The following is a 23,978-nucleotide window of genomic DNA, read 5'->3' on the forward strand; positions in this document are numbered from 1 at the left end:
GTTATTTTTTTTGCATAGGCAGGCTATAGAAAAATATAGCTGTTTTTCATCTGTACAGAAAACATTCTGATCCTGGCGTAGTCCATAACAATGCAATTTTTGCTGTAGATAATCAAATTGTAAAAGAATGTAGGTTTAAAAACCCAGCGGTCTAGCACCGAATCCATAAGAGAAAGGCTGCTAAGAAAGCAGTAAGTTTTGGACAGGGGTTTGGGAGAGTCTTCTCAGCAACGACTGCTGAAAGTCTCCACGGGGAGGGCAGTCAGTTTCTCTGAGGGGGCCTCTACTGTGAAGCAGAGAGAAGGCTGGAGGGAATGAAGTGTAAGAGGTCCCAGGGCACCAAGGTTAATTGGGAAGGAGTCTGTGACTTGCAGTACATCCTGGAGTATCACTTTTGTCTAGAGAGGCCTCTTCTCCCTCTCCTTGACCTCTGGACACAGGCATACATTAATTTACAGTTTCCCAATCATCTCTGCATGGTACCACCCACCATCTCCTTATACCTAGAATCTCTTCCAAGCTCCTTTTACAAGGTCGGAAGTTCAGCGTTTGAAATCTGAGTCTATTGCATAATCGTGCTAGGCCTTTATTTTTCTCACTTGTGAAGTGGGGCTAATAATAGTGCGTACCTAATAGGATTGTTTTGAGGGTTAATGCATGTGAAACACTTCATACAGTATCTAGCTTTTAACCAGTGCTCAATAAATGTTAGCTGTTATTATCTTCACTATATTACAGTAAGTCTTAAATCTCCAGTTGTGAATCTATACTTACAGAAAACCACATGGTGAGGGCTCATAAGAAAATTTTTGTCCATTTTACTTGTAATGTGTATAATATAATTCACGTATGCTTGAAGAAGAATGAATTGGTAAAATATTTTTATTTTTCTTTGTGAAGCTGTCGTAAGCCATGAGAGGAACAAAGCTCCCAATAAATCAAATTTTCCAGATATCTGGACCTGATGAGCAAATTGGCTCAGCCCAGAGGAAAACAAACCCAAGGCCCTTTAGTATTTGTTTGATTCCCCTAATTCTGTTTCCAAGCTCTTTTCTGAGGACAAGAATTTTTTTAAAACTTGTGGAAAGATTTTTTTTTTTTGCCTCGATTCTCTCTTCAGTTTGCTGATTAAATGTCAATAAATCCCAGCAGCTGCAGGTCACCACTGGGTTTCAATAGGAAACCCTGATTCAGGACACATATTTTTCAATTGTATCAGAATGTGCTTTTGGAATCAAATCAGGAAATCTTCAAGGCTGGGGAACTCTTTTCTTTAAAGTTCTCCCTACTCATTGTTCTTTCCTCATGTCTTTAATGAATTGCTTTGGCTCCCAACCACAGACCAGATTGTGACAAATTAGGAAGGGAAAAAGCTTAAGTTATTGATTTGGCTTGAGGGAATTTTTGTGAGATTTCTGACCCAACCCAAAAAACCAACAACCCCAAACCCCAAATGATTCTCCATGTTTCGAGACCTTCTTCAGCTTCTGGACTGGGACCAACCTTGATAAGGAGATATCAGTCCATGCCATCAGGGTTATATACAGAGACCCCTAAATTCTCTGTGGTGCTTCATCATTTCATGATTTTGGGGAGCTAAAGCCAACTGCCTGGAGGCTGTCTCCTAAACCACATTTGGTAAAGGACAAAATGCTCTGGAGTTAATTGAAGAAAGACAGTGTGTTCATTAATTGTGGGCTCATAGTTGCTGTGATCACTCATGGGCCTGGTGGAAGCCTCCTAAATCTTCCCTTTACTCTTGGTCTTGTTAACAGAGATGCTGCATTCACTAACTAGTCTTAAATCCTAAGGTGTTATGCATTGTTCAGAGATAAACTCATCAAAAAAGATGTAAGTGACCTGTCTTCTCTTGTCTCCTGGAAGTGGAAGCTGGATAATGTAAAATTTATTTTGTTATGAGGGAGAAGAGCCCAGATTAGGAAGTGGGTGTTGCCTTTGAGGACCTAGAGTAGAATCAATGGGCATTTGTCAATTTCTACTGAGACTATTTAGAAAATTACTTCAGACCCTCTTCAGCAATAATAGTAATAGTGACGTTAAGACTGACTAGCCAAGCCTGGATGATTTCCTTTTTCTTCACCTCTTATTTGCTATTTTTTTTCATTAAAAAAAGACTCTTCAACTATTTTTCTGTTTATAAAGTGCTTTCCCTACATTTTCTCACTTAATGATGGCAACAGAAAGTGGCATTATTTTACAGAGGAAGCATAGGTAAGGAGAGGTCCTGAGTTAAAATGTGCTCACGCAGATGGTTTGGTGGAAGATCTCGGGCCTCTTGCTTCGTGATCCTGGCCTCATCTGAGGGCTCTTTCATCAAACCTATTTTTTTTTTTTTTTTGCGGTACGTGGGCCTCTCACTGTTGTGGCCTCTCCCGTTGCGGGGCACAGGCTCCGGGCGCACAGGCTCAGCGGCCATGGCTCACGGGCCCAGCTGCTCCGCGGCATGTGGGACCTTCGCGGACCGGGGCACGAACCCGTGTCCCCGGCATCGGCAGGCGGACTCTCAACCGCTGCGCCACCAGGGAAGCCCCATCAGACGTATTTTTATGGGTCTAAAAAGTCTTGGTGACGTGAGAACAGCATCTTGATTGCAATTAAAAATTCCCAGCAGCAGAGTAGTGTTAGGTCCCTCCCATCTTTTTAAATTTTTTGTTTTGTTTTGTTTTTTGGCTGTGCCACGTGATTCTGGGATTTTAGAGATCTTAGTTCCCAGACAAGGGATTGAACCTAGGCTCCCTGCAGTGGAAACGTGGAGTCCTAATCACTGGCCCACCAGGGAATTACCCGCCCCCCCGCCCTTTTTTTCCTCCCATCTTTTTTTTTTTTTTTTTTTTGCGGTACGCGGGCCTCGCACTGTTGTGGCCTCTCCCGTTGTGGAGCACAGGCTCCGGACACACAGGCTCAGCGGCCATGGCTCATGGGCCCAGCCGCTCCGTGGCATGTGGGATCTTCCCGGACTGGGGCACGAACCCGTATCCCCCTGCATCGGCAGGCAGACTCTCAACCACTGCGCCACCAGGGAAGCTTTCTCCCACCTTTAAACTTATGTCTCCCACCTTTTAAACTTATGTCTGATAACACTGTTGGATTTTTCTAGATGCATCTCCTCCTTCGAAAAGGAAAGACAAGCATACATGCATACATAAATGGATATGGTTTCATTGTCTGAAACCAAGTCAAAGAAACTGTCAGCCCTATAAGATAATTATTTCAGGGAGGGAGGGGGTACCTCCAGGTCATATTCTGAAGCTCAGGTTACTCTTTTTGATAAATGTTCCCTAACATTTAACTGTTTTATAAATAACCATTTCATAAAATAGGTGAGGTATCCTCGGTTAGTTATCTCGGATCATGTAACAGGAAGCACGTGGCTCAAAGATAAGCATTCTATGAGTGCTTCATTGATATTTTATTTGATTGAGGCAGACATCAAATTATTTTAGCCTTGACGAGATTTGGGGAGTAAAGGCTATTTCCAACACCCTGTGTGAAACAGAACTTTGAAGGTTTAATGACCTCTTTTACTATATTCTGGAGCAGATTAAAAACAATGTCTAAGATAATTTTGCCTCTGCTAATGGCTATTGTCTTGGCTCACTGAAATGGTGAAGGATGGCTTCCTATCCAAACACGTGTCTTGGTAGGCTCCTCAGCTGTCACAAAAGAATGCTAACACTATTAAATGTTGCTCTTCTGCCTTACACATCTATACTCAGCTAGCAACACAGCATAGCAGCTCTCCAGGTATTTTCTAGGAAGTTCAATCTCAAGCTTATAGTCATTTAGTGTTTAGCGCAAGTGCAGTTGAGAGAAATAACTAGGATGATTGCTTGAAGGACATGTAGTTCATTTGCTCTTTTAAATATCCTAAAATACATTTCTGAACTTCATCAGCTCAGCAGGGACTGAGTACAGAGACTCTGTCATTGGGCCCTTGGAATTGTGTTTGAGATGATATCCATAGGCCTGTTATAAAACACAGCTCTAAAATTCTCACATTATATTCTTTCTCTCAAACAATGACTACTTTATGAGGAGTTGTTAGAGAAATTATTGTTTGAGCCAACAACTAACACATTACTGTACTTTCCCAAAGAAATTAGTTTATTTTTACCTTACAGACTGTGAAGTAAAGGGCAATAGACAGGCCTTCTCTTTTTCTGTAGAATTGGTGGTCCACCTGGAACAGGTGTGTGGGTCATCATGTCAGGCATTTTTATTTGCATTAGGGACTCTAGCTGATCATCATCCTTCCATATTTTCTTCCACTTTACTTTAAAAACGTAAACCATTATTTTTCCTGTTGTACGTTCTTGAGTACAACATTACATTATTTTGGAGATGATCTTGTGTGTAAACCCTCTTGCATGTCTGAAGATGTTTTTATTGCCCTTTCATACTTGATTGATTATTTGCCTGAGTATAGAATTCTAAGTTCAAAACATTTTTTCCTTAAAACTGGAAGGCATCACTCCTGTGTTTTCTGTCATCCTTGTTGCTGATGAGAAATTTCATGTTGTTCTAATTCTTATGACTCTGGGGCTACCCATTTTTCTCCTTCTGGAAGTTTTTAATATTTTTCTCTTTGTTTTTTATCAAAATTTTATGAAGATCTGTAGGTCCATTTTCATTCATCCTGACTGGCACTTGGTGGCCCTTTTGCTTTGAAGAGTTGTCTTACTCTGGTGCAGAGAAATTTTCTTCTATTTATTTGATTATTTCCTCCCATCCATTGTTTATGTTCCTTTCTCCTAAGTGTTTTTTTTTTTTTCACATTTCTTTTTTGTCATTTTCTTATATATTTTAAGAGATTTCTTAAGTCTTATTCTTCATTCTGTCTTCCCTACTATACAGTTCGTGCATTAAATATTTTTAATTTCCAGGAGCTTTCTCTTGTTCTCTGTTTTCTTTGTTCCTAGCAGCTTGTTCTTGTTTCATGGATGCCATGTCTTCTTGAATATCTTTGAGGTACTAATTAGAATTAAAAAGAAAAACAACCCCCTTTCCCCACCTGTTTTCAGCATTATCTCTTCCCCTTGGATCCTTCTGTTTTGTGCTCTTGGTTTTTCTCAGATGTCTGGTGACTTATGGTTGCTGGTTTGTATTTACAAATGAAGGACTAGATGGATTAGTTCAGTTTTAAAGGTCTTTTTCCCTGTCAGGCCTCTCCTTTAAATAGGAGGACCAGTGATACAGCTAGCACACAGAGAGGTTTTTCTGTGTGTCTTAGTCCATTCTGTTTGCTATAACAGAGTACAAAGACTAGGTGGCTTGTAAACAATAAAAATTTATTTCTCACAGTTCTGGAGGCTGGGAAGTCCATGATCAAGGCATCAGCAGATTTGGGGACTGGTGAGGGCTGCTTCCCGGTTCATAGACGGTTATCTTCTTTCTGTGTCTTCAAATAATGAAAGGGGCAAGAGAGCTCTCTGGGGCCTCTTTTTGTTTTTCTTTTTGCGGTACGCGGGCCTCTCACTGTTGTGGCCTCTCTCGTTGTGGAACACAGGCTCCGGACGCGCAGGCTCAGCGGCCATGGCTCACGGGCCCAGCCGCTCCGCGGCATGTGGGACCTTCCCGGACCGGGGCACGAGCCCGTGTCCCCTGCATCGACAGGCGGACTCTCAACCACTGTGCCACCAGGGAAGCCCCGGGCCTCTTTTTTAACGACACTAATCCCATTCATTGGGGCTCCACCCTCATGACCTAATTACCTTCCAAAAGCTTTCAAATATCATCACATTGGGGATTAAGTCTCAATATATGAATTTGGGAGGGGCACAAACATTCAGTCTATAGCATTGTGGTTTAGTCAGGGTATCTGGCAAATCCCACAATTGCCTCAGTAAGGCAGGCTTTACGAGGCTGCTGTAGCTGATGTGGAGATTCAGAGCTTCTTCTCTCTTAGGCCTGAACACCCCCTCTTGGTTTCTTCCCTAGGCATGTTGCCTAGTCTCTTCAGTGGGTAAGGGAGGGGTATGTGAGAGGACCCAACTGGCTCAATTATAATTATTTTGGTAATTCTCCAAAACTAAGGTGATCAAATAATTTATGTTCCAAACTGAGACACTTTTAATTATTTTGCCAAGACATTAGGCATCACTGGGACTGTCACCCTATCTACAACACACTCTCAATCTTTGTATTTATTGGCTGAATTTGGAACTTCTCTGGGGCTCCATTGGGAAAACAACTCTTCTAAGTCTTTTGGCTAGCATTGTTCCTATCTTTTTTTATTATTTTTTTGGTCAAATTGATCCCATCTGATTTCTATTTTATTTTGTAGACTTTCTTTAAAATTTATGAGCCTCTGATAGCCCCATTCTTATTTTCCAGCACTGTTATGTTTTTATTCTTAAAAAAATATTTTCTGTCATTTCAGTGGGACCTGAGAGGTAAGGGAGGTAGAAGGACATGCTAACTTGAACTGGAAGTTCTTTTATTCCACTGTAAACATACTCTGGTTTACTATATTTTATACATCCATGTGTATCACTTACTTGTTTTTGGAACCAGACACATTTAGTGATACCAGTTGTGCAGGAATGAGCTTACTGTGTTAACTCATAAATCCCTTGATGAGCACTTTCCTTTCATTCCTCTCACACCTGGAAGGATGCCTACAAAATGTTGGGCATTAAGTCACTGAACCTCTGAGCAATCCATAGTGGGCGTTGTTTATGGGGGATTTGTGCTCTGCTTCCCCTTCTTGCAGGATGTAACTTATCGCCAACAAGGGTTTATATCCCCTCATGCACTGTTGTAGCACATGGAAGAATGTAAATTCCTACAAAGATAATTCAGGCCTAGTATATTCAGGTTAAAGGCAGAAAACTGTAGGGATTTAAAACCCAAAGCCAGAATTTTGCAGAGCTTAGTGAAGGGATGGAAAATCTTCTCCCAGAATTTATCCATGAAGGCTCAGTTCAGAAAGATAATACTTAATGGAAGTATAGAGACAAAGATGAAGTCTTAATAAGAAGATTTTAGAAGGAAAAAGAGGAGAGGACTTCCTGGCTCTGACAAGGTCTCGTGGGATAAGAGCAATGTGGATACCCAGGAGAGGATCCAAACTTTCCCAGCACAGAAATTACTCCTTTGGCCACTTTGGGAAAGGGCTATTCTCAGTCTTTGGGGAGGGTGGTTACATGGAGACACTGGACAGGAGTCAAGATTCTGGTGTTTGGAATAAGTAAAATTAGACACAGAACTGTGGAATTCTATGCTTGGATGTGCTTCATATAAATGTGAAATTTAAAAATGATCATCATCTGAATGTATATGCTCTAAACTAAAGCCATCAATATACAAGTTAGCACGTCTGACTTTTGATTTAAGCTAAAGTTAATCTGTAAATTACATGCAGGAGGCCAGTGGGCCAGGTTAGCCTTCGCCATGCAGAAGAGACCCCCCCCACACCAACCCCAAGTAATATCCACTGTTTTCCTGTCGGCAGTTTTACTATGCCTGGGTTAAGGTGGGGATGAATAAACAAATCATCTATCTTTCTAAGCTTTTAAGTCTCTCAGCCTCCAAAATTCCATTTTGGGCTTTGATATTTTTGCTCTTTGTTGGGGAATGATGAGAGAGGATGATGCTTTTATAGTCAGACTTTGAAATCTTTCTTTCAGGGGATGGTTGGTTGAGAGGTTGCTTCCTGGTGGCTTCTCAATTTCAGAGTTATACACAGGGAACTGACTTTATTAGATGGTAAAGAAGGAAGCCATGTAGGTGGATATCAAACAGATAAACACTCTACAAATAGTAGGAGCCCAACCATAACCAAAGACAGGGTGTCATTTGTCAGGAGCAGTCCTCAGAGGTGAACTTCATACTTGAAAGCTGAGCCACAGGGACTGTAGAGACATTTAGATTCCTCTTGGAATTTTGGGAAAAGGGAATCAGTTCTTATAACTCGTGGTGCCTGGTATACAGGGAGCAGGTGGTAAGATATTCTCCTATCTCCCTTCTTTCCCTGTTCATCTCTGTCTTCTTTCTCATCTTCCTTCTACTTCCAGCTCTCCTTCTCTTTGCTTTTCTCTTGCTCTTCCTTTCCTCATCCCTACTTTCCACTCTCCAGTCTCCTTTATCTCTGTGGTTGTATGTACCTTCTCTAAAGTCAGACTCTTACCACATCCCTATACTTTTTACAATCTGTCACTTACCCAGGTGGGGAACTGTGGGATTAAGGGACTCCCAGGTTGAGATGGTCAGGTTATTTACTAGGAGAGTCCAACATTGCTGTCTGTTGGTTACTTGGCTGATCTTCCTTCCATAGCTTTCATTACTCCACCGTTACCCTTTTGCCAACTCTGGATTAAGTAAACATGGAGCAAGAACGTGCTACCCTTACTACAAAAACATGCTCTGCTGGTGTTTCTGGGGCATTGTCTCTTCTTGCCCTCTACAAATTTTAATTTCTGCACTATGATAATCTTTGGGTTTGTTGTCCTATGGTTTTGTTATTTGTACTTGCTTCCAGGTGATATAGAAGTGTCCCCTGGCAGTAGCCAGAAAAATTGGGGCACCAGAGAAGGCTATAAGCTCCTTTCTGGAAGATCCTGGTGAGCTGGAGCGAGGCAGAGAGAGAGCACAAAGATTGTGTCCATTGGCCTCCATTCCCTGAGAGCCTCTCCATAGTCCCATGTAAGAGTACCAAACCAGAAGCCTGCCCCACAGGCCAAAGCTTTTGGACGGGCAAACGGGCCTCTTTCTCAGAAAGACTGAGAATGTGTTTCAGTCAGCTGTCTGTGCAGTGCCCTGGGGGTGGTAGTCTGCCAAGAATAGAATCTTTGATTGTTACAGTCCCATGGGATCCAGAAACATAAGCCCATGGGCTTCAGAGTCAGGCAATCAAGAAGTGTTCCCTGGGTGGCAGCTGTGAAAACCAGGATCAGATGTAAAAACTGGGGCACCAGGTGTGTGTTGACGCTCCCCTCCAGGAGATCCTGGGGCTCTGCAGTGTGGCAGAGGGGGAGTGCAAAGACAGCACCCAGTGGAAAATAAAAATAAAAAAAAAAAAAAGAAAAGAAAAGAAAAATAAGAAAAAAAAGACAAGGGGGAAAAAGAATAAAGGAGGAAAAAAAAAAAAAGATGGCGCCCGTCCACATTAGCAAGGCAGAGGGAGATCAGGGAGATGGTACCCACCAGCAGCCGTCCCTGGAGAGTATCCCAGAGGTCCGTGCCCCTTAGACCAATGCTTTAAAATTAGTGAGTCTTTTTCTGGTGCTTTTCAAAGGGCTGCTTCTGTGCTGGGCCCTGGGATGGGTCTGCCTGAGGGCACTTAAAGAGCTCTTCCTCAGTTTGCCACAGCCCTGCCCCACTGGTCTTCAAAGCAGATGCCTTGGAGGTTGTCTCTCAGGTACCTGTCTGAAAAGTGGGGGTGCCCGATGTGGGGTCTGAACCCTTTGCTCCTCGGGTTGAAGCTCTGGGTTTTGAGTTGCCTCCCACTTTGTCTGAGGGTGGGGTTTATAGTGAGATTGTGTCTCAGCGTTTCCTACCTGCTTTGATTGGTTTCCCTCTTGTTTGCCCAATGTGAAGGGGTCTCTTAGCCAGTTTCTAGGTTTTGTTCTGAGGAAATTGTTCCAGATATATCTGTACATTCAGTATGTCCATAGGAGGAGGTGAGTTCAGGATCTTCCTAAGTTGCTACCTTGGACCGGGACTCTACATTTGCTTTCAGAAGAGATTTTATTTTTTTGGCCACTTCCAGCTAAGGGTAGGTCTCAGTCCCCTGATAATGTAAAGTTCCTCTCAATATGCATGGGTTGTTTAGAAATATCATCTTTGGCTCCGTGACTATAAAGCCAGTGACCTCACTGGCCACTTCAGTATGGTTTTGTTTGGCTATGTTATATCTTGTAACTCTGAAGCAAAAAAACAAAAAAACAAAAAAAGATTCCTTTCCAGTGTGGCATTTGACTTTTAGCAGCTCCTTCTTTTTTAGGAACTACTTGAAGTTAACAGAAAGGGTCTTTGTGGAGTTGAAGGGATATAGAAATTGGAGACACATACTGTTTTGCTTTATGGCTGACATCAGAAAGACAATGAAAAACATTTCAGCTTTCCATTTTGGGATTTTCCAATACACGTTCCAACAATTTAGGCTGGAAAAAAACCAATGCCCTTCAAATTTCAAAAGAAAGAATTCTTATAACCTTGATGACAATCAAAGTAACCTATTTGATATTAGTTTAAAGAGTTGTATGTTTCTTTTGGTTGAAAATTTAATTTCATACCTGATTTCTCTCTCTTTAGAAGTGGAACGGATAGTAAAAGCCAATGACCGTGAATATAATGAGAAGTACCAGTACACAGTGAGTAAAACACTCATAGCACACACATGCTGGGGTAGGTCTGATCTTAAGGATAGTAGGATTCTTGCCTTCTAGAACTTTGATTTCACTAAAAACTTTGTTGGTCCATTTTAATAGCAAGGTGCCGCATGTTTCCATAAATTCAGATTTTAGTAATGTTTATACATTTATTTCTATTCTGCGCGGAGTGGTTGGTATTCATATTGGTATGGGAATAAGATGAAGTACCTTCTTTCTCAAGAATTTATGCTTAATTCATCTTGGTGCCCATTGGGCACTCAAATAATGTAAGAATACTGTGAAAGCAGGCCTCCATGGTAGTACTTGGTGATAGAAGTGGTAATTAGTGGCTGATGGGTGATGAATAACATTTGGGGATTTTCTCAAAGCAACTGGGGCTGAATGTGGAAAAGTGCATGTAGGAGAAAGTTCCTAGACCTGAATGATTGTATTTATCAAGTGAGCAGTGAGAATGATTAGTTAAAATGTGTGATCTTTAAGCTTGTACTGAACTACTTTTTTTTTTTAACGAGAGTTTTCTTCATTCACATAAGAAATATTTATTGAGAGCCTCCTAAGTGACTGGCACTAGTCTAGAAACTTGGGATACTCCGGTGAGCACTTTGTGAATTATTTCATGGGCCCTCATAAAAATCTCCTCATCTTTCCTTGACTCAACCTAAGTTGCTACATGAAGTTTTTTAAATAAGTTCTAAGAAAGATAACTGGTAGAATTGATGCTGTGGGTGACATGTGGCCTAGAAGACCTGCTGTGATTGTGTATACCAGCACATTAATGAAGGAAAGTCTCAATTCACAGAGGGGTTTGATGACTATAAAAGCATAGAAATGTAAGTGTCATGGGGTAAACTTTGGCAGTCTCCATCTAGGAACTAGCTAGAGGAGAGAGAATTTTGGCCAATGGATTATTTTTAGTATTTAGTTTCTGTTGGCAGTGTTTCTCCATACATGTGGAAGGCTACATTGGGCTATTATAGCTTGATAGAAGTAGAGGCAGCTAACAACCGCTCTTTTCTCATACTGTGATAATCACGTAAACTTGTGATTATAATTTGATGTTCAATGTAAGTGTCTCTACAGGGAGTCAGCACACTGCCTCTGTGACAGATTTCTCATTAAAGTAATATATTGGCACCCTGATTTTATTCATCAGTCTTGTGAGCTTGGTTCAAGTAAATCTGTCCTTGAAAGAAGAAGCCCTCGCAGGAGGTTGATGAATATGCTTTGTTGCCAGGGGTTGGGGGGCGGGGGACTACCTTCTCCATGGTGATTAATGCCACTCTGTGCAGCCTCCTGACCGCTGGTCATTTAGCCCTTCTGGTCATCACGAGACTTGGCCCCATGCCTTTCTATCCATTCTACCACTAGTTCTTTAACTCTAGAGGATGACCCTTGAAAGCCTTGACCACCAAACCCTAAATCAGAGGAGTAGATGTCTATATTTTAAGACCTTGGGGGCAAAAACCCAGTAAGAAGTAATCTACTACTGGGTAATTATGCATTTACGTACTTGGCTTTATCCTTATTTTCCAATGTGTAAGAGGTATTTTCATTCTGTGAGTAGTAACTAGATAAGGAAAGCCATATTTTGTCTGCATTTTGTAAGATGATACAGTCTTTTATATTTATAGTTATTTTTACTTAATTTATGAAATATTTCAAACTTAGAAGAAAGTACAGGGAATAATATGACACCTGTGTGCCTACCACCCAGATTAAATAGATGTTAACCATTTGCCACATTGGCTTTTGATTTTTCTTTTAATAATAACATGCCAAGGATACAGAGATGGTTTTCTCTTGAGCTTGCATGATATTGAACAAAAGCACACAGGTGTGTAGCTGGGGCTGGGTTTTCTGTTGGGCTTCCTAACAATGACAAGGCAGTGGAACAATATTCTGGAGCTACAGCAGACGGAATAAGGCAGCTTTATCTTGGAGTTAAAACATACTAAGGAAAAAACCAAAACCCATTATGGGCTGGCAAAACCAAGAATGACAGCAAAAGTTGAGAAAGGGAAGGTGCAGAGCAGAGAGGGGCATGCGTATCTCAGGTCTAATGACCCCTACCGTGGCTCAGAGGGTATGAGCCAGGCCCTCCTAGAATGAGCAAGGGTCCCCACTAGACCTGGCTGGTGGTGTGTTGATTTGGGAACTCCCAACAGGATGTCTGGCCAGACAGTGAGCTGTGGAACCCTTCTCAGCCCCAGCCTATTCAGATACAAATTGGGGATATTAAAAGTACCTATTTCATAGAGTTACTGAACAGACTGAAGTAGAGTAACACACAATGACTCTATGAGCTAGTCTTTATAGAGGTGGGATTTGAATCTATATCTATCTGATTTTTAAGGAGTTTTGAGCACGTCCTACGTGGACTATCCTTTTAAGAAAGGCAGAACCCACGGGTCTTTTGCTCAGTCTTGCCTAGTTTAAAGGGTATTACTGCAAATGGAAGTGGATTTGAAGAAACCCCAACAGATCTCAGCGTGAATGCTTATAATAATTGATGAAGTAGTCTTCCCCCATAAGGCTGAAGAGGAGATGGGAATAAACTGAAAATTATAAAAAAGATGAAAGGAGAAATGGTGAAGTTTCCTCAAATGTAGTGGAAAGAGTGTTTGGGGATAAGATAGACCACAGTTTGAATCTTTTCTCTTTCTCGTTTGCTAACTTGTGATCTTGATTTATTTATTTTTCTGCGTATCACTAATTTTACCTGTGAAATGGGGAATTTTCCTTATAGGATTATCTGCCAAAGGGTTAAATGAAATAATTTATATAAATATTTGAAAATAGTAAGACTAGCTAATATGTATTAGATGCTTACTATGTACCAGGCTCTATGCTAAACTTTTTATATGGATTTTTTCTTTAACCTAACATGGCTGTGGGCAAGTATGCACGATAAATTTTAGATTCCCTATAAAGCACTGGATAAAGTAAGATATCAGTGAAAATAATGTTCGGAAGATACTGAGACGTTGACTAAAGTTGTAAACTTTTTGCAGCAGATATCATGCTGAAAAGCTAGCAAATCTGTGATACTGAAGGTGTGGACGTTGCTGATGAATTATGCAGGGAATGCAATAGCAGAGATACAAATGCACCCAAAGCAAGAAGATTAACAGTGTAAACAACTGTGGTTGTAGAGAACAGCCCCCTGCACCTGCCGAATAAGCAATGTGGCAGTGATAATGATTTGATGAGATACTTCTTGATTACCTACTCTGTGCAAAGCATTTGATGAGTTCAGGAAATATTTCTGACACTCTCAGTGTGGATATTGACAGATATATGGTTAACAGTGCTGATAATAACAGAGTTAGTTATAATAATAATAGTAGCTTACACATATATAGTGCTTACCATCTGAAAGGCAGGTAAGCCTAAGCACTGTATTATATTAAACTAGTTTAATCTCATAACTCTATGAAGAGAGCACTTTACTTATCTCACTTTTGTATATGAATACATTGATACACAGAGATCTCTCTTAAGTGATTTACTCAGGGTCACACAGCTGGATAATGGTTCCCATTCTTACAGCTGTGAGTCTAGCTGTGTACCAGGTACTTTACACATATAACTAATCTTCCACAAAACCCAGAGAGTTGAGGTGGAGTTCCATTTAGTAACTTGTCTGAGGTCACACTGCTAATAGGTAGAATTCTAATTTAGACTGGCCAGATTCAAAGCCTGTTTTGTTTCCATGATATCCTGCTGTTCTTTTGACCAGTCTTGAAAGACAAACTGCAACAACAAAAAACCCCCAAACAAATCCTCTGAATCTCCTTTCCTTCTCTTACATACCTGCTGGTAAAGTTTTTATACTCAGAAGACAAAGGCAGATAGAGGAGATATAAAATTTTACAAATGTGAGGCTAAGAATGACCTTAAATTTTACCCTTAGCGTTTATAGATGAGAACTTGGGAGAAAAATTTACACAAAGCTCAGATAACTGGTATGATTTCCACAAACACAAAGACTGGCCAAGCAAACTTTTCTCTTTGAAGGCTGAAGGAAGATATTTCAATACCTAGAGGACATTAATTTATCAACAGACCCTTAAGCTTCAAAGCACTTTATAGGACATAGCACAGGCTTAAAAAATGATCAAAAGTGCTTTTAAAAGATAAAGCGTTTAGACCACAAAAGACAAGGTTAATGATTCTAAATGAAATTAATTGGGAAATGACACATGGTATTGTGAAAACTGGAAGGTGGAAAACATAAAACAAGTGGGATTTCAGACTGCCAAGATATGTAACACAAAGTGAGATTGGAGAGTGAAGGAAGAGTGAGCTGAATGCTAGAATTATTATTCTCATTAGAAAGGAGTTCAAAGTTTTCTGGTTAATGATAGGAATGAATAATAGAAGTAATGAGAACAGTTGTATTAAAATATGTTAATAATGTTAGAAAAACGTGAGCGCGAGCCAGACAGCCACTCATGATCCCCGCTAAAAGGAGTTCAGAGTGAATGGTAGAAGTACTGAAAACAGTTGTATTAAAATGTGTCGATGTCAAAAAATGTCAGAAAAAGTGTTGGATTAGTTATAGCTATTCCAACTGTATTAAAAAATAAAGAAATGTTGGAAAACATCGGTTCCCACTGGCTCCTGTTATTTTTATGTCTCACATCAGCACAGGCATACCCTACCCCCATTCAATTCTTTTGAACTCTAACAGAATTTGAGAAGGGGGATGAACTTGTCTGAGCGCTGAGAAACTTATCCTGCCTCAAACTCAGAAAGTTCAGTAAACGTGAACGCTTAACAACTTCTGTCTGAATGTATTTCATGCACGAATATAGATGGGAAGTTTCTAAAGGGCATTTTCCTGAGCTGAATTATTGATCCTATTTCAGGAAGTGTACAGGCTTATATAAGTTGGTGAAAATTTAACCAAGTAGTTCTGGATGATTTTAAAGAAAGCTTTCCATTCAAAAACTGTGATTCGAACACTTTAATTTATTCCTTGAATCTTGAGATGGCTTGTTGATATTATGGTTGTTGGATGGAAGCTCTTGTTGCTTTTATGATTTTTGTGATTGGTAGAACAATGACCATTTGGGTTTTCCAAAAAGTGTTCATTCAATGTGGCAATATGGCTGATTCTTAGCAGTCAGTGTTACAATGATGCCACCAAGTGGCATGAGCCCCTCCCACCCACTTAAATGGGGCTTTCTATGTTTCCACAGTCACTTCTCTTTTAACTCAGAATCAGTGATTTGAGTGGAGTAAAAAATTATGGCCCACCATCATTCTGGGTGTGTGAGCTTGGACAGTCACTGGACCTCTTTAGACCCACATTGTAATGATGTGTCTGTGTTTCTCTGAGACCAGACTGGCATAACAGTAAAACCTGTATTCCTGTGTGCGTGGGTGAATCAATGAGTCCTAGTCCCTTTTTTTTTAATAGAAATGATTTTTAAAATTCAGTATATTCACAATGTGCCTGCTCTATGCCTAGTAACATGTGTGTTTGTTGACTTAATCACTTTCCAAAGAGGTTTTGAGGCCATGAACAAAAAGAATGTGAAGCTCAAAGGAGTAGAAACACATGAGGAAACTGGGATGGGCAGGGTATATTTAGGTGGGCCCCAAACTGCATGCTAGAAGGGCCTATTGCTTAGACTGGCAATGTGTTGAGTGATACCAGGGTTATTAAAAAAGCAGGTATAAATTTTGCTTTCCACCTTCAAGGAGCATGTATAATCTACTCCAGAAGAGAAGACCAGGACATAAGAACGAATTTGACAGTAGGTAGTACTGAAAAGGTAAAGCTAAATTTTACTTGTGTGATGTGGCCTGTAACTGTTAGGGGAGTGAAGGGTGAGTGAAGTATTTGAGGAAGTGTCACCAGAGGAAAAGGGAAATGATTCGAGCCTCGTTTGTTTATTTGTACCACCAATGCTAGGAACAGAGACAGGAGCAAAGTCCCGAAGTCCAACCTAATTCATGGGAATTAGGGTGTGTCATGGGAAACGATAGTTCAGGTAGGTGAGACCTGTTTAAAAAAAGAATTTGAATATGAGGTAATAGGCTCTCAGGAGCTGAGTAGTCAACAGAGTGAAAAAGGATGTTATTAGCACTTGGGATTAAATAGATTCGATATCCAAATTGAAATGCCCAGGTTAATATGGAATGTAACTTGGGTGGGGTTAGAGTTGTAGATTAGGGATATCCATTGGAAGGAGGTGCTTAACACTAGGAGAAAAAATAGAACTGAAGGCAGGCGGCTGAAAGGTGTGGCGGTAGAAACTCCCCCACAGTTAAAGGGGGAGGGAGGGAGCCCAAGAAGCAGTGGAGAGCTGAGGAAAGCAGAGAAAGGGTGAGACGAAAGCTGGGGTGGGGTGGGGTGCAGGGTGGAGCCCCTCAGGGAACAGGAGGCGGGAAACCATATCTGACGGTAGGCGCTCATGAGCTAAGGCAAAACATCTTTAAGTCAGAAGGAAGCAGTTGGAGGACCTGAAGAAAGCAGTTTAAATTTTTTTTAAAAGTCCGGGGTTTGGAAGTCAGAGGTCAGGGGAAAAAACATGCAAAAAAAGAAGGGAGTGGGGTATAGCTCCCTTAATTAATAATTTGCAGTAAAAAAGAGAAATAGTATTTAAGCTTTCAGGCTCATTGAAATGAAGTGAAGCATTTTTGAATCAATTTTCTGACATTTTGACTATCCAAGTACAAAAAGCCTGTGGGAAGGTAAAACTCTAAACATTTTCTTTGGGAGACTCTTGGGATATCCACATGCTGGGACACATCCTAGTCCTGCTTTAATCCTTGGTCTGATGGAAAATTTGGATTTCTCTTTCTTTATTTCATGAGCAGCATAGTTGCACTGCCAACATGCTGTAGCTCCTCACCAAGAAGCCTGATAATCAAAGCAATTTCTGCACCAACCAAAGAGTACAGATGACGACAAACTCTGTGACCAAGCTGGAATTAGTTGTGGAAAGTGCCAGTAACTTGCATTTGTTATCGGTTTCTGGTTGTTGGTTGTTGCATGTTTTGTTTGTATTGCAGCGTTACTATAGTAGCAATGGCTTTTTAGCAAACATTGAAATGTCTTCTGTTTTGTGTGCTGTTAATATCTGTGTAAATTATTCTACGTTCTACATGACAGAGATTTTTATCTTTCTTTATAAATAATTACTTGAAGAGAAAAGATAATTTTTGGACATCTCTCAAATTCATTTTCATTCTGGATTCAGGACTTTAAAAGTATAAATGTTTTATCTTTTTAACATCTGATTTATTTAAATAGTGTTATTCTTTGGCTAAGCATTTGTCTGATTTTTTTGTTTCCTTAATTTGGTTGATCTGTTTTAATCTTTTGTTTTAGCCTCTGAATTCCTATTCCTAAACGTTCTAAAATGGCACATTAAGGTAATTAAAAAATCCAGTTAAGCTCTAAAACTCTGAAGTGTTTGTCATTTACCTGTTCCAGGCTTGAGATAATTTAAGCATCTTCATAAACTAGCTCCATTCCATCTGCTCTGTGAAGTAAGTTTCAAGTAAAGCCATGTAGATTAGGTTTATTTATTGATTTATTTTACTTTTACTTTATTCATTGCAATGATATAAAATTTAAAAGTTTCCAAACAATGTGTAATTGGCATTAAAAGAGTTAAGATAAGCTAATTTTGGTGTTAGAATTTTGGAGCTCTGCTGTAGCCTCACTGTGGTGGGACAGATTTAAACTAAGACTGAGAAATGTAAAGATGGAGCAGGAAGGAAAGTGACCTTCTGTGTGAAGCAAGAACTACAACTGCCATTTCCTTTGTTGGCAAATGGTTTATGAAAGTAATCCATAAATCAATCACGTGGATAACATTGGGCAAGTTCAGTAACAGTTGAGAGCTTAATGGAAAAACCACAACCCCAACGGTATCAAGGTTTTTAACCCTGTTTTGTAATTTTCTTTACTGGACCAGTTAGTTTGTTTCTGTGATTCATATTATTAAAAGATAGTAACTCTCACATTTTATGTTCTGTAGTGGAAGGAGTAATCAAATCATTTGTGTTAACAATGTAGTCTCAAATTCATGTCTACTATTATAAAACCTGTGCTCAGGTTACTGTTGAATTTTATATCTGACTTTCTATATGCAGTGTCTTACAAAAGTAAGCTAGGCATTAAAGTTAAATCTGGAGGTAATTTAAAAATGATGCTAGGAGTTGATTAGGGGCCATATATATAAATGTGTGTGGCATGTTTATGTGCATGTAGGAAGGGCTGTAGTTATAAGAACGGGTAAGAATGTTCTGGCTTGAATGGTGAGAGACGTAGTTATAAGAACGGGTAAGAATGTTCTGGCTTGAATGGTGAGAGACGTAGTTATAAGAACGGGTAAGAATGTTCTGGCTTGAATGGTGAGGGACGTAGTTATAAGAACGGGTAAGAATGTTCTGGCTTGAATGGTGAGAGACGTAGTTATAAGAACGGGTAAGAATGTTCTGGCTTGAATGGTGAGAGACGTAGTTATAAGAACGGGTAAGAATGTTCTGGCTTGAATGGTGAGAGACTTTTCTTTGAGGCACAGAACAGCAATCAGATTCTTATATCTAGATCGGTGATCTAAATTTCTACTTGCTGATACCCTGATTTGACATCTCTAGCAGGCCTAGTTGTTCTGGGTTTTACATGTGCTCTTTGGTTGTAAAGGTTGCTGTGAATCAAGGTCACCTCGTTATAGATGTGGCTGTCCAGGTACAATCTAGATATGCTGCAGGTGGTGACATCATTCTGTCCCAATAGCCCAAAAGTGCATGGAAGAGGAGTTGTTTTATACAAATGGGAAAGCCTGACTGGTACAGTAAGGAAGTTAGCTGAAGTTCATCATAGAATCTCAGCGTAGAATTATCCTTTAAATCTTTTCCATCAACTTCTCTCCACAGAATTTTTAGTGATGACATATCCAGTCTGTGTTTGTATCCCTCTAGAGGAGGAAAACACACCACTTCTGAAAAGGGCCTTTTCTGTCTTTGCATAGTTTTGATTAGACAGTTTGTCCATCATTTGATCCAAATTGATCTTCTTTTGCTTTATTAGCCATTGGGTTAATTTTTCTTCTGAGGCCAAAGCAGAGCAGGTGTGTCTCCTATTTCATGTGACAACCCTTCTGATGTTTGGCTCACTGGGTAGACTAGCCTCCAGAACAATCATCTCCAATTCCCTTTCTTTTCAAAAAGCTTCAGCTCTGCTATCATTTCTTAAAGTGGGTTGCTCCAAAGTCAAGCAATATTCCAAAAGTTATTTGATCAGCTTGAAGTAGAAGGATTATCAACGTAGCCCAAGATTGCTCTGGCTCTCTGGTGATTGTTGACTCCTATTAATCTCCTATTAATCTCATTTTCATTATTAATGATCAGGACTGTGCCACATTTATCTCTGCATCTTGCTTGTCATAGAACAGGCCTTACTCTGCTGTGCCATGTGTGGACTTACGAACATGTCTTCTGCATCGTCACTGAATTCTAAACCAATGGGCCAATCAAAATAGAGGCTCTGGGGGGGTGGAGTCCAGGCATTGGTATTAAAAAAAAAACTCCCCATGTGGTTCTAATGAGCAACCAGGTTAAGAGTCACCAATATAAGCTCTTAATTAAAGTATTGAGCACAACACAGTTGAGGACAGAGTCATGTGCCATATCATACCTCCCAACAGGTTGCCATTGGGCCATTAATAATTATGTCTTGTTGCCTTAACTAGTTTCCAATTTCTATAATTAACTGTCCTTGTCCTGGCTGCCAACCCAAGTTTTGTTTAATTATGCTATATTATTGCTCTCTATCTTAAAAAGCAGAGAGCCTTTTAAAAAATATTAAATCTATTATACTGCTGGTTTAGATAACTTTTATATGGAAGCAGAAGGATGGAATGAATAATTGAACTTTGAAGATTCCTTTCCAAGTCATGTTTCTATGATTCTTGCAAACCACAAAGTCCTGTGCTGCAATATTTTAAACACTCTTGTAGGCCAAATGCCACAAAAACGCCATTGTTATAAGCAAGACATTTGTGAGTTTAGGAGCACAAATGGGCTGGACTTCATAATGTCTGGCAGAGAAAGCACTGCTCAGACTTTTCTAGGTGAGAAAATAAGCTAAAGGAATGTTTGATTTCTTTTCTTCTCCCTCACTCTCTGATATGGAAAAGTTAATGAACTGCACAAAGATGTTATGCTAAAAAATGTGAAAAATCTATATTTATGCTAGAGCCTATCTTTCTTTGGCAAATGTACTTCTCAAAGTTATGTACTGGAAATTACTTCTTTGTGTTGTGAATTACTAACCATTATATTAGCTCCTGTTTGTTCTGATAAATGGAATTGCATTTCCCTCATGTATTATTTTGCATTAAAAAAGTTGGGTTTATCTGGCTTGTATTGAGTGATTAGGAATTGTTTATCACTTTGTTAAATCCTATAGAGACTTAAAAAAGTATAAGGAAGGGTCTTAGCTCCTCAGAGATTTGCTATCCCCTTGAGACTATTTTATATACAGAAATGAAATAACAGTACAAGACATTATAATATTAAGTATAAAATTGAATGGTGTTAGACTTACAGTTAATGTTTTCATTATATCTGGGTAAGGGAGATAATTTTCTAATAAGAGATAAATTCTTTTTCTTTTTTTTAACACCTTTATTGGAGTATAATTGCTTTACAGTGGTGTGTTAGTTTCTGCTCTATAACAAAGTGAATCAGCTATACATATACATATATCCCCATATCCCGTCCCACTTGTGTCTCCCTCCCACCCTCCCTATGCCTAACACATATATATGGAATCTAAAAAAAAAAACAAAAAATACCCCAAAAATGGTTATGAAGAACCTAGGGGTGGGACAGGAATAAAGAGGCAGACGTAGAGAATGGACTTAAGGACACGGGGAGGGGGAAGGGTAAGCTGAGACGAAGTGAGAGAGTGGCATGGACTTATTTATATACACTCCCACAGGTAAAATAGATAGCTAGTGGGAAGCAGCCGCATGGCACAGGGAGATCAGCTCGGTGCTTTGTGAGATAAATTCTTTTTAAAAAACTTGTTCATGTTGTTAATAAATGTCTTTTGAAAAATATACCATGTTGCATTTATATAGTATAAAAATGGTCTAACTTGATTTGGAAACTTACTAATTTGCACTGCACTTTGAACCCTTGTCTGGATGTGTGAAACCATTGGCTACTCAGAAAGCCCAGTACCAGTCCCCTTTAAGTCCATCTAAACCTAAACTGACTGAAGAAAATGATGTGCTCCTTCGAAAGTTCTAGGTTATTCTGGAATTGAATGTTTTGAGTATGAAAGGCAGTTGAATTTTTTTTGTTTGTTTAGTTCGAATGTGAATTTTATATGTGTGATTATTAAAAATAACTAAAGTATTTTGACATTAGGAATAGTTCTGAATTTATGCTTTATGAGCAAATAATTATAAATAAATTCCTGAATCAATACAGGACCTATATGTTATTTCCTGTGCAAATGGTCAGGTTTTTTGCATTTTTTCATTTTTAAAAAAGGGTTCCTCTTCCCCTTCTCTTCCTGCCATGCTCCCCCGTGCCTCCACATACCTGTGGAATTTCTTCCGCGGTCTTTTGTTTTCCAACTTAATGCTTGATCTGATCTTTTTATTTGCCAGAGCTTTAACTGAAAATGCATGAAGAATCTCTGATTTTTATTTTCATCCAATGTATTTTTCTAAGGATTGAATGAGAAATCTAGAAAAATGTCTTCAGCTGAGTCAAAAGGACATTTTCTTTCTATAGTCTAAGCAGCGGTGTAAGGCATTTCAGTGTTTTAGCTCTGATGTTGATTCCGCTCTAGTCTACTAGTGAAATCAAGTATCTCACAAGGTTCCCCATCTATAGTGGACAAATGGGACTTTTTTGGATATGTACGAATTTCACTAAATTATTTGCACAGCCTTTTGAAAAATACATGTACCTTTCTTATATCATAGAAATTTGTATTTATCAAAACTCTTAGAGGCTATTTAATACTTTGCTTCTTGAAAAGCGGGCCTCTAACAAGCATCATCTTCTCCCCTGGAGCTTGTTAGAAATTCAGAACCTCAGGTCACATCACAAAACTACTAAGTCAGAATCTGCATTTGAACCCAAATGATTCATACACACATTTGAGTTTCAGAAGCACTGGACAGATCCCCTATTCTTATTTCAGTTAGGAGTGCCCTGAAGATTCTGGCAAGAGCAAAGAGGTGAGGAGGGAGAAAAGTATTTAATTAGGAAGCACAGTGCCAGTGCTTTTATACCTTTATTTTTATTTATTTATTTTTTTGCGGTACGCGGGCCTCTCATTGCCGTGGCCCCTCCCGCCGCGGAGCACAGGCTCCGGACGCGCAGGCCCAGCGACCACGGCCCACAGGCCCAGCCGCTCCGCGGCACGCAGGAACCACCCCCCCCCCCCGGACCGGGGCACGAACCCGCGCCCCCCCGCATCGGCAGGCGGACTCCCAACCACTGCGCCACCAGGGAAGCCCAGTGCCAGTGCTTTTATATGCATTACCTCATATGATCTTCCCAACCCTGCATGGTAACTATTATTATTCACATTTTACAGATGGGGAAACTGAAGATTGGCGGGACTAAAATTTTTTTCGAAGGCCACTTAGTTGGTAAAATGTAGAGCCACCTTTCAGATTCAGGACTCCAAGCCCTCCCTTTTTCAGTTATCTTCTGGGACAGTTAGCATTTACCCAGTCCTTATTAATTGGATTGTTGTTTCCTTATGGCGAATATGACTTAGATTTGGGGGGGAAAAGGTCTTCAAGAAGCTCTTGAAGATTTCCTGAAACAAGGTATGCAAAGAGGCTTTTCCTTGTTAATCTCTGCATCTGAAGTTTGAGGTTTGATTTGTCCTCTTCCATATGTGACTCCTTTATGGCATGTCTGCCTTCCTCCCTCCCTTTCCTTCTGTTCTCTGCCTCTTCTTTGCAATAGCTCCTGTCAAAATGGTTGTGTGTGTCTGTCATGAGTAAGAAGGCATATGTTGAAAGTATTTTATGTTGTAATTTTGCAACAGAAACTTGTCTTATTTCAATGGCATTTTCAGGGAAACTGTGGGGCTTTGTCACAAATGCAAAATCCAATTTGAATTCGCAGTGATTAGCACTGTAGGTTGTGATAAGCCCTTTCCTCAATTATATGCTAATGGTAAGTGAAGTGCTTTCAGCTGAAGCTAGTTATGGGTGGACTGTGTCACATCTCCTGCTTTCAAGCTTGCTTGCCCAAATCTTACTCCCCATGTCTGCCTAGTTGCCTGGTGCTTTCTTGTTTCCAAGATCTTTCTCATAGGAAGGATATCCTCCTCACATTGACATGTTAGAAATTAATGTGTTGTTTTCCCTGGGTATTAGGGTTGTACAATGGAGGACACTGGCCAGAGAACAGTGGCCAGAGAACAGTGTTTAACACAAAGTGATACATCTGTATCCTCCTTCACCCCCTACCCCATGCCTAGCACATTGCCAGGCATATACTAATAGGTGTGAACTTTTTTTTTAGTAGAAGGTTTCTCTGGATCATTGCAACAGTGAACTTCTTATTTGTTCATTTATTCATGCATTTATTTAAAAAACACAACTATTATTAAAA

General features: G+C 39.9%; 1 protein-coding gene across 6 annotated transcripts in view; it reads left to right on the top strand.

Annotated features, from left to right (window-relative positions):
• The window catches only part of ATP8B4 (ATPase phospholipid transporting 8B4 (putative)), a 257,988-nt gene that overhangs the window by 32,065 nt on the left and 201,945 nt on the right, over positions 1-23,978 (top strand). For 5 of the 6 annotated variants that reach the window (XM_022587137.3, XM_022587135.3, XM_022587131.3 and 2 more), the window contains exon 3: positions 10,276-10,334. The exons of the other annotated variant lie outside the window; for it this stretch is intronic. In XM_022587137.3, the coding sequence (XP_022442845.2) occupies positions 10,276-10,334 (59 nt within the window). The remainder of the gene's footprint in view (positions 1-10,275; positions 10,335-23,978) is intronic. 6 annotated transcript variants of the gene reach the window in all.

This window comes from Delphinapterus leucas, chromosome 2 (assembly GCF_059928025.1).
Source record: "Delphinapterus leucas isolate spDelLeu-1000000601 "Yukka" chromosome 2, BTC_Dleu_Yukka2, whole genome shotgun sequence".
Lineage (NCBI taxonomy): Eukaryota > Metazoa > Chordata > Mammalia > Artiodactyla > Monodontidae > Delphinapterus > Delphinapterus leucas.